This window comes from Chlamydotis macqueenii, chromosome 7 (genome assembly GCF_036417535.1).
Source record: "Chlamydotis macqueenii isolate bChlMac1 chromosome 7, bChlMac1.mat, whole genome shotgun sequence".
In the NCBI taxonomy this organism is placed as follows: Eukaryota; Metazoa; Chordata; class Aves; order Otidiformes; family Otididae; genus Chlamydotis; species Chlamydotis macqueenii.
This window is the reverse complement of record NC_141562.1, coordinates 3,449,035-3,465,809: the sequence shown is the minus strand read 5'-3', so window position 1 is coordinate 3,465,809 and position 16,775 is coordinate 3,449,035. Positions and strand designations below refer to the sequence as shown.

The 16,775-nt window shown below is 34.9% G+C and overlaps 1 protein-coding gene across 6 annotated transcripts in view; it reads left to right on the top strand.

Moving 5' to 3' along the window:
• KCNMA1 (potassium calcium-activated channel subfamily M alpha 1) overlaps nt 1-16,775 on the top strand; it is a 494,817-nt gene that overhangs the window by 217,841 nt on the left and 260,201 nt on the right. For all 6 annotated transcript variants that reach the window (XM_086752630.1, XM_086752629.1, XM_086752628.1 and 3 more), the window contains exon 3: nt 10,503-10,564. In XM_086752630.1, coding sequence (XP_086608756.1) covers nt 10,503-10,564 — 62 coding nt within the window. The remainder of the gene's footprint in view (nt 1-10,502; nt 10,565-16,775) is intronic.

The window sequence follows — 16,775 nt, the reverse complement described above, 5'->3', positions numbered from 1 at the left end:
TTCTGATTTCAGTATTTAGAAGATAGAGGATTTTCTTTATTATATTATTATTTTTCTGGCATTTTTACTGCTGTTCTTCGGGTTCCATCTTGGTTTTTCCCTTGACAGTTTCTTGGCTCTCTTATGTTGTTCATCAGTTAACAAATAGCTCATGGGAAGTGGTGAGGAGCGCAGTAGATTGAAGTAAAGAGAAGAGGAGCAGTGAAATTTGTTTGGGGTTTTGTTTGTTTGTTTTAGAGAAATACTGATTAAGAAATAGAAAATTACTTAATTTAAAAAAACAACATTTGCCAGTTTGTTTTTTTTTTTTTTTTTTACAGTTTATTAACTTTTTATTTTGTGTTGTGGGTTCTAGGTTGGCAAATTATTACTTTTTACTGGTATAGACCTTATTTGATTTCCACTTTGTTTTGGATGGTTAATTTCCCTGATGTTGAACCATTGTAGTTAGATTATTCTCTAAATGAATTATACAGAACATGTTTATGATTTTGAGGCAGTATCTTGTCTTTTTTTATTCTTTCCATAAATTAGTGCACTTTTGTGCTTTTCAAGATGTTCTGTGTGCTGGTGGATAGTTTTTTGTGTAGGCACTATACCAGGAAGTGCAAGAGTCTTTGCTTGCTGCTTCGTCTTGCTCTCTTTGATCACTTTCTTGATCAAGAGGTGGGATGAGGTGTTATTAGAACAAGCAGTTCCATCTGAAGTTAGTTGGTTCTAGGGCTTTATTTAGAGATAAAAAGCCTTGTGTTACAACTGAAACATAGGAACATAGAAAAAAACCCAAACAAAATAAATACCACATACTGCGTTTCAGGGCATGATACAATAAGCAGAAGCTTTCTCCAGGCCTAGCACTGGGGATAGAACTGTGAATAATCAACCACCGTTATGAGTACTGCTCTCCTGCTGTGTTGTGTGTGGTAGGGGGACCATGCTCTAGAGCTGGATTCTTTTGCCTTGAAAAGATTGTTTGTTTTTCAGTTAGCACAATTTGATTGTTTGACAGATCAGTCTCTCATTCCAGTAGGCTCACTGATGGCCCTTATCTACAATCAGACTATGAGGAACTTGAAAATGAGAATGGTTACAACTGGAAGAATAGTTTGTAGGTAACTGTTACCAACATAACTTTTTTGCTCATTGTGACTGTACAGCCAGTCATGTATCCACTGGCAATCAGTGTGAGTTACGCTTTTACCAGTATACAAAAAGGGAATTTTTTTTTTTTTTTGGTGACCTTAATGGGAGGTGATTTGGATGACTGGTAGGTAGTCAGGAGAAAGGACCTTTTAGCTTAGAGGGGGGAAAAATATATATATATATATATTCACACACACACATATTTACATACCTGTGTACATATGATGCCATCCATTTAGCTCTAGAAAATGGCACATTGTGATAGAAAGTACTGCTATTTTTTTTTTTTACTAATGAAATTAAACACTGAATTGGAGAAGTTATATACACTTTAATTGGTCATATTACCAGGCACTCTCCCAGCAAACCTAATTAAATTCAAGCTACAGAGCACCATTAACAGATGGAAGTTTTTGTCTTGTATTTTTTTCACTCATTAGAAAATCTTAGTCTTTTCAAATTTATGGATTGAACAGAAATTTTCATTTTATTGTCAATATGTCAGTGGAAAGTTGAGAAAAAACCCAACTTTTAAAAAAGAATGAAAAAGTAAAGCTGAAATATTAACACATATTAGAATCATATACAGAACAAGCAAAAATATTTCCTTTTTTAAAATTCTTTCTCAAATGAGATTGGGAATGTGTGTGGAAAACAAATATGCATTAAGATACTAGTTTTCTTTGGTTTATTTGGTTTATTTCCTTTGATTTTTTTTTTTATATTCCTGAGTCTCATGTCTGCTCTGTTGATTCCTAAATTTTGATTCCACAGCATCCCTTTAATAAGAAAGACTTCTTAATTTCAAGCAGTCTGCTCAAATGATAAGTAATCTAAAGTGTATGTAAACAAGTTGAATCTTTGATTGGAGAGAGAATAAAATGCAGCTGATGGCAGACAGGCTGAATTTGCTGATTCTGTTTTGTGTGGTTTTATTCAGAGATGTCATAGATCCTATTCCTAGTGACCTTTTACATTAATTACTTACTACAGTTATGAATAATTAGGCAAGCTCACAGTGATTCAAGCCTTACCTTGCATCTTACCTGTACCTATCAGACAATACTCAAGTTATTGTTCTGATGCATAAGTCCAATATGTGGGAACTGAATATGTGGCTAGTATTTCCTTTTTTTTTGGTAACTCTTCTTTATCTGCTGCATCCATTTTCTCTCTCAGCAGTTTTGTTTCTATATTTCTTATCTGTAAAATATGTCTGTTAAAAAAAAGAGAGATGCTTTAAATATGAACTATATTTGTTAGGATATATTTACAATAAATACATAATTTTATTTTCAGTAATAAATTAGAGCCCTGCTATACTAGATAGTGGCTTAGTGGGACAAAGAATGTAATTCCAGAAAGATAAACAAGAAGTTTATCTTGGAAAGAGATATTGACATCTTTATCAAAGGTTTTTATTTAAATAGAAAGTCCCTTTGCTTTCATAGATAGTAGTGACACTGTTACATTGTGTCCTACTCAGACTTTTTATTATTATTGTGGCAGCAGTAGAGGTCTCAGCTGTGCTAGATCCATTGCAAACACCTGTAATGAAAGACAGCTGTTTCCCTAATGAGTTGACGTGTGGTATCTTTGCCAAATGAAAGCAAGATGGAGAATTGGAAGCCTGGAGAGGTCAGGTAATGTGCTTTAGGTTACATATCATGAGTGGCAAAACTAGGGATAATAACTATGTCTTTTGGTTGCTCATGATCATCATCCAGAGCTCATGCTGACCTACTTTACTGCTGCCTTTTATTTTTAAAATTAAATCCTTGCCATGAATTTTCCTAGAGGAGTCCACTGAGACTTTTTGGTTTATCAAATTGTAATTTCTCACTCCTTTTCACCTCCTTTTTTGGATAAACTTTGACTTTTCTTGGAATATGGTAGGTCTATATGAGCTTTCAAAAGGGGAAAATTTATGTAGTGAAGAATCTCGTTTCAGTTTTCAGGACTCCTTTTAATGCATGTTGGTGACTAATTTAGTTACTGTAGAATTTAATAGCTAATTAACTTTTTAGTTAACTCCTTGTTGTGTAATAAAGGTAAACAAAATGAAAAAGCAGAAAGTAATTGAAAGGAAATAACTTATATGCAAACATTTTAAAGTCTTCGGGTTTCGGAGAATTTTTTAATGTGGCTATCAAAGTTGTAACGTTTGGATTTAGTACTTTATTTGCTTCAGGCTCAAAACCAAGAGCTAGTAAAGGCTTTTCAGATTTTTGTACTCTTGAACATTTTCTGACTTCCCTGGAAGATGAGGTTGCTTTCTGTCCTCCTTGGAGGTTCTTAATTCCTTCTGGAATTGGATGCTGAATATCCTATCTGATATTTGAAGTGTGGAAGAAATAGTAGAAATGTGGGGAGTTTGTTTGTTTGTTTGGGTTCACCCCCCTGTATTGCCTGCCTCTTCTGCATGCAAGATGGCAGAATCAATAAGTCACGGAGACAGATTTACTAGCTAGCACACTACCCAGCAGACACATTCCTTAAGATTCATAGCTGTTACCATGTATCCTGTTGTCTACATCAGGTGTTGACTGTAAAATTTGCACTTTGCCTCTACTCACACGACAACCAATGCATATATCACTGTTGCTTCTTTGTAGTATTATGTTCCATCAAGCATGGCTCTTACACAGAGATTATATTAACTGTAAAATCTGTTTCCCTGTATTTGTGAATAAAAGGTAAATGACAGGAAATTTCCCAGTTTCTTAGAATCTTTGTTTGAACTTTTCATTTATTGTTTATTGCTGGTAGGAGCAAGATACAATCTTAGTTTGTCTTTTCGTTATTTTATCACTTTACCTGTCTCCTTCTATTCACCTACTTCAGCTCTCATCTGCTTGCATTTCCTGGTTTACTCCTGTAAGGTGGCTCGTGACTACTGATGCATGGTTAGATAGTTTTCTTTAAAGAGAAACTGGCATTGTATGCAGTTGTTCTGGAAGATATTAAGAGACCATTTAATCAATAAGAAAGATGATCTTGCAAACCAGAATTGAGGTAGAATGACCTTCTAAGAGCCCCTGGAATTCATGACCTCATAGAGTAGATGGTGGATGTTTTGTACTTTTGCCTTTGTTGTTTTAGTTATTTATACATTGGCCTGGGAGGAACGAGGTAAAGAAGCAGAGGCAGAAAGACTGGAGACAGGACAATGTATTTAACTCCACAGAAAAGTCAATGTACAGCTCCATACGGAGCATAGTACTAGGTCCTGCTGATAGATTTTAGAGATCCTCACTCCTGCTTTACTCCTGGGTATCAGGGTATTGTGGAAAAAAAAGTCTCTAAACAGAAATTTACTATGAATTGCTAAAAAAAAATATATATTTTATTTGTCTTGACAAATAACAGGGATCTGAAGACCATTTTGTTGAATGTACTAATATGAACATTATGCAAGTGCTTTAGTTCACTATGATATGTCCAAAGGTAATATTAATAAAAACATCTTAATGAAGTATAGTGCTACCAAAAAAAGATGCGTGGAGAACACTGATTGTTAGAGCAAGAATCTATATTACATTATAGTAAATAGCACTTACTTCATTTGTAGTTATAATAACCTAAGAGATATTCATTGCTCAGCTGTTTATATCAGCTGCGGTACATAGTTTCTTACCACTTATGGCTTTGCCTACATGGAATGCTTTTTGAATGTTGTTGTTTGCATATAGGGTATCAGTTAATGAGACATCAATTTAAGTAAGCCATTTTGGCTCTTCTGTGATCTAGACTTGCTTGAGTCTTACTTCTGTTAAACTACAATAACTGTACCGCTGCTGGTGTCTATCCTAGAGTCTGAAAGTTAATGCTGGGATTGCTAAGCAAGGAAGAAGTAATTTCTAATTCTGAACTGTAACTTGTAGCTGATGTGTCCTTCGAAATGCAGGTTTTCATTCCTAACAAATCCAGACAAGTAAATTCTGTTTATTTAGAAAAGAAATATAATTGATTTCAATTTTTATGGTTAAAGGAAATTTTTGTTTTACATTTAAAGCATGTACAGTTTTATTCAACTTGGGTCAAACCCTCAGGCTATTGACATCTTAATAATGCAAACTTTAGTGTTCCAAAATTAGTAGATCCTTGAGGATGTAGCTTTATGCTCATAAGAAATAATTTGTAGTCTCCTTAAATAATTTGAAATATAAAAGCTTTTTGAAGAATCCTATGAAAAAGCTCAGTAGCTCATTAACAGAATTTACTGTATGATGTAGAAATTAAAATTAAGTGAAATTCTAAAAAATATTAATAATCAACAACTTAATATTATTCTAACATGAAATTTTTCAATCCTAAGCCTACTGTACTACTTAGAATATAAGAGTTTCAGACATTTCTGAAGAACAATACACAACAGATTGTAATCAGATGACAAAATAAGGAATCTGGTGCCCTGAAGTCTTAGTGATTACAGGATTCCTGAATTTTTTTTTTCTTTTCACTGTATACTTCTTATGTTGAGAGGAATATAACATTAGACAACTATTCCTTTTTTCTTTTCTTTTTTACTTCTTTAGTTCTATGCTGTTTTATATTAATGATATTTGGATAGTTCAATATTATATAAGCAAGAATTTGCCTTTGAACCTTCCATGAGCTCTGTTTCATGTTCTACAGAATGTTGAGATGTTACAGGGTAAATGAGAGATTGAAGTTCCTACTCTAGGGTCCCTACACTACTCATTGTTGTGGATGTATTAACTGTAGCCCTCCTCTCTACTGTGAACAGCCTTTCCATTTTCCCATGTTTCTTCAATAATGCTGGGACAATGTTCAATGCACTTGTAGGGGAAACAGTGCCACCCATTGGATTATCAATACCATCCTTTTTTTACATAGACCTTGTCCTGGAAGGTGTGCTGATCCCCTTTACCGTTATCGTGGCTTAATTCTGATAGTATTTTCTCAATGGCTATAAAATGTACAGCTTTGTTTTTTTTTCTTCTTCTTTTCTGTCCTTAATGTGGATGCATAAAGTTTGACTGCAACAGAGCAGTCAAAGCTCTTCTGGAGTGTCTTACTATCAGTGGAGAGCAAAACTTTTTTTATAGTTTTTCTTTAAAAAACATTTTTTATAGTTTTTCTTTAAGTGGATTTTATCTGCAGTTTCTGGCTCCTGCCTCAAAAAGACATTATTCACTTTTGTTGAACTCTCTAGCTGGATTTTGTTTTTTTGGTTTTTTTTTCTTTTTTTTTTAAGCAAAGATTTAAGATACACAGCAGCTATTACATGTTTTTCCCTCTCTTTCCTTTAATTAGATTGGTGTTTATTTTAAACTTGTACTAAGTGCTTAGTGTAGCTGCTAAGCATATGACTTCATATTTCCCAATCTTAAACAAACAGCAAGTTCTTATAAATGAAAAGATTCTTTCCTTCCAGACAGAAAGAAGTTTTAATAGATGTGTAGCAGTTGCAGTGTTGTGCCAAACAGCTTGGAATAATAAACAGAACAAGTAAGCTTCTCTCCATGGCCTGGTTGACAAAAAAGGCAATAATTCACATGCATATGTGCTTTTTTCCTCCCTTAGATTATAGTTGCTGTGGATTTGGAGTACCAGTCTGTCTCTGTTCATACCTTTCCTCAAGCATAGTAAGTTCCCCCAAATAGGTGTTATCTCCATGACAATCTAGCAAAGACTCCGATTTCAATCTAGACCTAAACTCAATAATTGTCTTCCTGAGACTGAATAACCAGGTTGCATTCAGCTTTTTCAGATGGGAATACAGCTAAAAACTTGCATCTGAGTTGCTGCCAAATGTGTTTATATAGCATGTAAGGGTATTAATTTTATTTTTAAAAATTTTAATATAACTCTAACCTGATTGGTTCAGGCCCTGCTTTTTCTGTAAACTTGATATATTTGAGTTCAGCTCAATACATCTGTCACTTAGCAAAGGAAAAATGTGTTTCTCTGCTAGCAGGATAAAAATGGAGTTTAAAGTTCTATTCTCTTCTGATACCCGTTCTGTGGGTTTTGGGGATGTTATGAATTGTAATGTTAGGTTTATATTTTAGGGCAATAGAAGAGAAAACAAGCCTCAGTTTAAAATCAGATGTGTGTTACAGTAGGGGAATGGTGTAGTTTTGCATACATATCTCACTGTTTGGTATAGCATGGGAACCTGGAGCTTCTTGCAAAACTTAGATATTTATATTTTACTGCAGTTATATGAATTGTCATGGAACATTTAAATTCCGTAAGTGTCTTGGAAGTACTTACTCAGCATCTACATAACATGATTTAAGCAGCACAGTGATGATTATTAAGGGACTAGATATAACTAAAATGGAAGGCTGGTATACAGTTATGTTGGTTTTGTTCTCAACAACTGCTTTGGCTAATAGACAGTGACTGAATGTTGTTACCTAAGACTTGCTATTTGAAATTGAAAATAGAAGTCCAGCTTTACTTGTGTACTTTGCAAAACTTGAAAGAATGAGGAGTGTAATATAGTCCCAAACAGATTACAGTTTGGTTTCTCAAATTTAATTTTCAGCATGAAATGATCATTTCAGCATTCTTCAGCTCAAAATTCCTACTGTAGGGTGAATCTGTTGATTTGATTTGAGTTTTTTTTTGTGAGTTGGATTTTTTTTTTGGTTATTTGTTGATTTGCTTTATTTTTATTATTTTAAGGAGATACTTGTATTTAATAGTGGTTTTGATAATGCTATTAGTATATAAATTATTCCACAGAATGTAGGCTAAAACATCACCATTAATACCTGACTTTAAAGTGTGTAAGATTGAATATCTGTGTTTGAAACTGGTTTGAGTCAAATGAAAATTTTCACCAAAAATTGTAAGCACTGTGTTCCCAGAGCCCTCAGCACCTTGGTTAACTCTGTTTAAAAAAAAAAAAAAAAAAAAAAATAATTTGAGACTTCTCCTGCAACATGTTGATAATAAATAATTCTAGAGCTAGACAAGGGAGCAGATTTTATTCAGATCCAAACTGTGATTGTGTGTGACTTGGAATAATGCAAGGGGTGGGGCAGGGTGTGCACAATCAATTTGATTCCTAGTAGCTTAATTCAGAGAAAAATGGGCTTTGGGATCACTACTAATCATAATTAGGGGTATATTGCCAGGTGACAAGCCACAAGGTCTGTTTACCACATTAGTTTTTTTCTGAGATGGTGAGACTCTTACCAGTTGATAAGGATTTAATAGCTTATTTCACCTTGCAACACCTCTACACATCTGATCAATAATGTAGTTTAATGAAAGAAGATTCAAACTCTGGATGTTAACATTATATTAGACTTAGGTAGTGAAAATGTTATTTGAAGAGTTTCATGCTTTACTCCTTGAATTTCACTGACAGATCTCACTGATTTGGGTGATAATGCATCAGATAAGACAACAGGTACTTATACTTAGGCAAAATACTCTTCCTCAAACATTCACAAAGTAAAAAGTTATGGTCAGCAAGATCTAAAAGGAATGAAAAATTAATTCAAACTTTCAGTTGAATAGAATTTTCTTAACAAGTTGTAGTGATTAGATAATGATAAGAAATTAATGAGTTTCTTTCATTGGAAAACATGTGCCTGTTTGATTGTGGCACTGAATAGCTCCAGAGTTTGGTTATGTAATTAGAATTATATTTTGCTTCAGATACTGCCATTACAGCATTGAGTGATAACTGAGAGTAGAGAAACTTCTACACTGTTTTCTTCAGTAAGTCCACTTAGAATTAACACATTGCACATTCTTTTGTATTGCTTGCACTAGGATTGTCAGAATCCTTCCTAATATGGCAGCTTCAGAAAAACGTCTGAAGCCTGTATTGAATTAAGAAATTTTTGTTTAAGTGCTCATCTGTTGCTTAAACAGTTGAGATTGTCAACGGAAGTAGCAATAGGGGTGGTAGCATGTATTAGTTATGCTATTCGTACAGATTAATAAATCTGCTCAGTCAGAACTGGAATAACACCACTAGTTCATTTCACAGATGCAGTTGTTTAGACAGTATCTTAAATTTTAGCCACTTCTGACCAAATAAGTTGTATTTTAACTGACAGCTAAAGGAGCTGCATGTCCCCTTAGTTAGTACCCTGGTTTTCGCAATCCTGAGTGATCAATTCTCTGGATTTGTTTTAAGGGGCATTACTTCTAAGCAGCTACTTGAGGCATGCCTGCCAGAAGACTAAGGGACATTTTGTTTAGATTCTGTAGACCATCAGATCAGATGAGTTGCAGGAGACATAATTTTCCATTTGTTTCCCATCCTCAGTGCAGCAGACAAGATTCTTTTTTGATTTCTGACAGAAGGATTGCATTCTGAGGTACAAAAAATAGCTTATTGGGTTCATGTTTTCCTACTCCAAATTACCCAGTGGATGGCATTGTTCAAGAGAGAGCAACCTAGAGTAAGGATATCAGAAATCTACGTCACAATGGGTACACAAATTATTGTGTGCTTCATGATTCTTGAAGCAAAAATTTGAGTGCAGAAATTTCATTTATGCTGTCCTGTCTAGATGCAGACCTACTATGAGTAGATGTGAAACTACATCTAGCCACAGTGTTGGACAATCTTTGGGAGTCAGTAGAACAGACAGTTGTATTGGCATTATGTTCAGAAAAAGAAATTAAGAGACAGATGGAGATGTGATTAATCCAGCTTCTGCTACACTAGCCAGAAAAAAACAAGTTCTGCCTTGTTTTAATAAGGGCTGGGTGCTAGACCTAACAAAATTATTTGATTCAAAAAGTCAACAGATGTAAAGGGAGGAAAAGGTTGGGACTACAAGGTGCCTGTGGTAGGTATTCATTGTATCAGACCATGCTGCATCAAGCTATTGTTTTAACCTGTTTGAAAATTAACTGTAGTCTCAGTGGACAGGAGTGTAGAGTAAATACATATTTTTACATAGCCTAACACTTATCCTACAGATTTCACAACCATGTATATAAATGGAAATTCAGTCTAATCTGTCATCACTCTTGGTTTACCTGTCAATGAGCAGAAACTTACTATAGTTCTGAAGGATAGGTCTTATAGTGCGATTTGAATGCCATGCAGTAGGATTGCTTGCCATTTGGAATTAAAGGATATAGCTTAGCAGAGATTAGGATCTAGGACCTAATTGTGTACTGGGTTTCTCTGAGCCTAGCATTCAACTTGTTTATGTTTATTTTTCAATATAAGAAATCATTCTATGATAATATATAGTGTTTGAAATTGAAGTAGGAGTAGCTTTCTAAAGAAAATGACAGCTGAAATAAAAAATACTAGTTTATAATTTATTTTCCTTTTTGTGTGTGTAAAATAATAAATGTTTCACTTTAACACTGTTAAATAATGACTCTTTTCTTTTCTTTTATAGGTTGTCTTAGTCTTTGCTCTTAGTATTGGTGCTCTTGTAATATACTTCATAGATTCGTCAAAGTGAGTATTCTAGTACATTCTCCTTTCTCTCCTTTCCTGCAGCAATTATACATCTTTAAATTGCTTCATTCATCTACTTCAAATCAGTGCTTGGTCTCATCACCTGAGTGCAAAGAAATTTATGATAGTGTATGGTCTACCAAAATAACTCAAGACTAGGGAAAAGATGGTATATAAAATAGATTGAACACAGTCACATTGGATCTATAGAATGAATAGAGAGAAAAAAACTACTTTTGTATGTTGAGATTATACATACTGTTGCAAAATTATGTTTTTTATGTTCATTGGTCATATGTAGAATCTTTCAAATTCAAGACTAGGTTAAGAAACACAGAGCAAGAATATTTGCCAAAAATTACAGTTTGCAGGAGAAAAAAAGATGTCTTAGGAGACTGATAGGAACGCTTTTGAAAAACTGTGAATGAATGAGACAGTATGAACATTATATCTTGCATATCTGTGAAGATTTCGAACTCTTGGGTTTGATAGATTTTTTTTCCAAGATAAGGTGAGCCAGTAAAACCCTGCAGAGTGTCTCTACATTTTTTTTTTTTAGATTTACAACAACATTATAGTGTTGTAGTTTTGGCGAGACAATAGAAAGTTTCATCCTAATCTCTTGAGGTATGTGATGGTTTGCAACAAACCTGTGTAACTAGGAATATCCTCTCCTTTATATTATTCTTACTCCACCCTTGTTTTCATATCAAGCTCAATGCTGTGGTGTAACAGGCAAGTTGGCAGCCTAACGGAGAAGAAACAAATAAAAAGGGGCTTATTATTCTATTGAATCCAGTTATTTTGGGAGGGTGATATTCTCAAGTACTAGTAGCATTTTAAAGCTTCCGGACTACGCATTTGCTGCTTTTCTCCCAACTAGCTTTATGCTTGCCATTACTGCAATGATTAAGATAGTATGCTGGAGTCACTCCATGTGAGCCAGCCTAGCTGTCAAGTAATGGCAGTGGTTATATTCTAAAACAATCCTTAGGTGTCTCAGAAGATCAGACATTACACTGTTGACACCTGTATGTACTGATATTTAGGTAGGTGGTAGCACCAGCAACAAGTATGCTTGAATATGTGGATGTCAGCTCTATATTGTGTGAGTGTCAAGCCTGGATGTGTCAAGTACAACACAAATGTGGTGTTGTGAGTGGTGGAAATACTCAAGTTCTGTCTTGAGCTCCCTTAAAGTGAGGACAATACTTTCTCCTTCTTAACATTGCTGTGAGTGTTCTCATTAATTTTAGCAGTTTTTTATTTAATATATTACCACAGAAGCATATAAGGTGGTGCTTTTCTGAAGATCTTTTAAAAAAACTTTTTAAAGCACAATGGCAAAGCTTCTGGGTGCCCAATACACCCAGGTCAAAAGTGTTAAATAGAATAAAACCTGTTTCCACTTACATTTCAACTTCATACCAACAAAATACAGCTATTTTTCAGGGCAATTGTCTTTTGTGAAACTAATGGATTATATAATGATTTTAGGCACTGCATTCTAGAAGCCTTTGTTCGATTGTTTTCCTCAAGGAGAGCAAAACTGACAGCATACAAGATTTCCCTAGGGCGCTTAACCTTTCTATGGGCCACCTAATCCATGTATGCCTACCAGCTGCTTGGCTGCTCTTTCAATGGGGATAGAAAAGTGTTTTAACCGTAGGTTTCTCTAGATTTTCAGCCAACGTTTAACTCCTGGCTGCTGTTTAAATTTGACAACCTCAAGTTAATATACTTGCACACTTTTCCTTTGTTTTCTCCTCCTTCTCTCTTACCCTACTTTCTTCCTGCACATATGTATGTCTCTTTGTTATTTTGTTTTGTTGTGGGTTTTTTTTTTTTTTTTGTGTAAATACTCATTAGTAGCTTAATTCAGGTTAAAAACTCCCCAGATATATTCCTGAAGTGAAAAATTCTGCTCTATTCTTTATTAGCAGCTCATCTGATAATAATTTCTTCAATGTAGAATCAAATGTAGTCAAATATTAGTCTAAGATTCCCAAGTGCTTGATTAGTAAAAGTAATTCCATTTAGGTTTTTGTCAAACAGGAAATAATTAAGGTACAGTGAGAGGAAGGCTTGCACTATCCTCAGTAAAACAACTGGAACAACAGACACTACGGTCTGGCAAGGAGCAGTGGAGACAAACAGGATCTAGGGTGCACACCAGACAGATAGTGACATATACCATTGTGTGCTTTACTTTGACAAAACATTTGATAGCTGTTGTGTTCTGCCTGTGCCGTGGACACTTACCTGTTATTTGATCTTATGCATAGAGTTACAAAAATAATGTATTTAATCCAAAGCTGAAGAGTACTAGTGTAAGCGCTTGTCTAAAGCAAAATTCAAGACTTAATCTGTTAGTAGTTTGGCAGACACAATGACAGGTATGTCCACAAAAGAATCCTACATACCTAAGGGGCATCAAGAAAGAAGGGAATTTTTATAGATAGTGAAGGAACGGGAAAGAGTTGAAAGACCACTGAGTTTTGTCAGGCAAGGATGTGTGTCATGATTAGTTATAGTGGAAGACACTGAGGAAGTCAATAAGGCTCAATACTGAAGATGGTGCCCGTTGCTCACTGCTATGTTTGTCATATAGGGAAGGTGACTGGAGGCAAAATGAATGCCATCACAGCTGTGAGAGGAGGGTAAACTAAGACCATTTGTATGCAACCGAGTTCATCACTCCAACAGATACTCTCCCAGACTAGTACCAAATGAAATGGGATGTCCAGTGCAATGCTGTCTGGAGAGATCTGAGGTCAGAAAATAGTGCAGATTCATCAAGGTAGTATGTCCATCCCAGTTGGTCTTACATCTCAGCAGAGCCAGTTAAGCAGCTTTGTGTTGCTGTACAGTATGTCTGCACTCATTCTGGTTCTGGCACAAACTTAGGGATCTCTGCACCGTACTCCATTAAAAAATATGGGCCCAGTTGTGATCCAATATATCTACTTTAATCTGAATTGACTTCTTAGTAAAAAGCATTCCTAACTCACCTTTTAAGAAAGGTTCTAAACAAAATGATAAAAATTAATAATTTTTGGTGGAAAGGATGAAGATTATTTGTTTTGAAAATGGTAGGGATTATTCCAGTACCCTTCATTAAGATTATTCTGTTGTTTATTTGATGCTTCTACTTTTTATAAGCCACCAGCTTGAATTGTTGTCTCCTAGTACCACAAGATGTATATAGAATTTTTTTCTTTAAAGTTAATATGTTTCAGTGATATGTAGCAGCAACTAATAGGGTATTTCAGTTCTTAAACAGAGGATTTATTTAGCAGAGAAATTACTATCTTGGCATCCCTGTCAATTAAATATGGTCACATTCTGGTAGGAAATGTTTCACTTCTTACTAAGGACTAGAATCCTCCGTTCCTTTATTTGTAGTATCTCATTCATAAAATACTATTTTCTTGCACAATGGTAATTTCAGTAAATAGCAGTTAAACATGAAACATTTGCCAAGAGATATTATAAATATCACCCACATGATTATTTTGATCTTTAGATAACAAATAACCAAATAATGACATTTCTATTTTATAGAGATGCCTTCACTTTAATGTCTGTCTTCCATTTGTAGTTTCAATAAAAGCAGAACATTCAAAGAAGTCAGAAGCAATTACTTAGAGTTTGGTTTAAGAAAGTGATCTACTTTAATACAGAATAGAATCATAGAATATTTGGGGTTGGAAGGGACCATTAAAGGTCATCTAGCCCAACCTCCCTCCAAGGAGCAGGAACATCTCCAACCAGATCAGGTTGCTCAGAGCCCCATCCAACCTGGCCTTGAATGTCTCCAGGGATGTGGCATCCACCGCCTCTCTGGGCAACCTGTGCCAGTGTTCCATTACCCTCACTGTAAGAAAATCAATCCTGATATCTAGTCTAAATCTACCCTCTTCCACTTTAGAGCCATTACCCTTTGTCCTGTCACAGCAGACCCTACCAAAAAGTCTGTCCCCATCTTTGCATCACACAGCTTTGTGTCGCTGGCAAACTTGCTGAAAATGCACTCAATCTCACTGTATATGTCACTGACAAAGATATTAAACAGTGCCAGTTCCAATACCAACCCCTGAGTAACACCGCTCATCACTGGTCTCCACTTGGACTGCAAGCTGTTGGCCGCAACTCTTTTGAGTGGGAATATCCATGCAATTCCTTATCCACAGGGTGGTCCATCCCTCAAATCTATGTCTTTCCAGTTTAGAAACAAGAATTTTGTGCAGGACAGTATCAAATGCTTTGCACAAGTCCAGGTAGATGGCATCAGGTGCTCTTCCCTTATGCACCAATATTGTAACCGTATTGTAGAAGGCCACCAAATTGGTCAGGCACAATTTGCCATTAGTGAAGTGACGTTGACTGTCACCAATCACCTCCTTATTTTCCTTATCATGCATCCTAATGATTGTTTTTTTCTAGTTCCCATTTCCTTTAAAATTTTTCATCATGTAATTCTTCAAGGTAAGGAAATAATGGAATTATCCTTCATTCTTGAGAGAAAAATCTGACTTGATGTATTCTTTAGATGGTTCTCTAGAGTCTGCTGAATGTGCTGCAGTAGAATAGAGAGCTTGATATCTGCCATACTTGTCCATGCTTTTTTATAAGTAGTTTTCAACAACCTTCCTCCTTCCTGTGTCTGCTTCTGATTACTTTTCTGCATGTAAAAGGTGTTTTAACAAATACATATAGAAGTTCTTTTCTAAGTATTATTTACATGGGCTTTAAAGATGAACTGTCTTTTTTCATTTCCATTTGTCATCCTGACCTTTGCATATCATACTGAATTAGTAACTTGAATAGAGGATAACATTTGCTTGCCATGATCATCTTTAGGCATGGTCAGTAAAAGCACTAGCAGATAGCTCAATTTCCTGCTAAACTGGTTACTTAGGGGTTCCATTTTTTATTTCTTGTGATAGCAGTAGCATGTTTATAATGTGAATATCCTTTCCTATTGTGGTTCTATGTTCTCTTCTTGGGTACAATACAATGTAATATGCAGCCATAGATATAAGCTGTGCTTTACAGTCACAGATTTTATTTATTTATTTATTTATTTATTTATTTTGGCAAAGAGCTTGATTTCTAATGACCTGTTATTACTGTCTTGTCTCTTGAAGTTTACCATTTACTGGAGTCCCTTCACTAAAAGCTGACATCAGTGTAGAAATAATAGAGTCCATGAATGGCAAGGTGAAAACGTAAAAACTCTCACAACTTGCTTTATATGTTCTACTCATGTTTGGTTTTCAGATTAGTTGTTTATATTTTCAGAGGCAACAGTGTAGTTATTCCTAAATATCTATTTTTTTCCAATACTGTGTCACGTATTGTACTTTTAGAATTGTACATAAAAGTGCCATCTGGCAATGAGTGTGTAACAGCTGGATCTAAGAATAACAGTGACACTGTGAATAGGAAGATTTATACTGTGAAATATACACACAGATATATAGGTTCATGCTGAGCTCTGAGCTTGTTCTCAACTGTTGCATTCTTAATTAGGTAGCTTTATTTCTTTTTATAAATGGAAAATAAAAAAGTTAAACTTACAACTCTATTTTTTGTGTTTTATATGTCTTTGTATATCTGAGAATATTTAGAAAATAGTTGCTTTTTTTTTTTTTGCATACTAATTGTGCAAAATAACCATTTGTCTAGATCTGATATCCAGGGAGCCTGAATACTGTCCAAATGTAAAACTACTAAGTTTGTCTTAAGTATACCATAAGGAAAATGCCTATATTCTGATTCTTAGGTTGCTTTCTAAACTATTTTTTTTTAAATGAGCTTTGTGCTTTATGCAAATGTTTCTGTTATAGACTTTCCTTAAAGCTTTCCGAATTTCTAAAACTATCAGAAAATACCCTACATATCCTCCTCATCTCCATACCCCTTTCATCAATGCCATGACAGGAGAGAGAGCACAAAGATGTACATTTAGTCACCACAAACTAAGGTTTGATTGACACTGATCATCCTCTACTCTCTGGGAGCGTGAGAGCTTGGCCCGTTTGGGATTACATTCATTGTGAATTAATCCCTGAAGAGTATGTGATAATACAATTTAAAACACAGTTTTAGTTGATCAGATGAATTATCTTCACAGCTCTGTTCTAGGATATAGTACATTTAGGTAGTGTTTGTTGACAATAAACCACAAAGTTAATTTCAAACATTA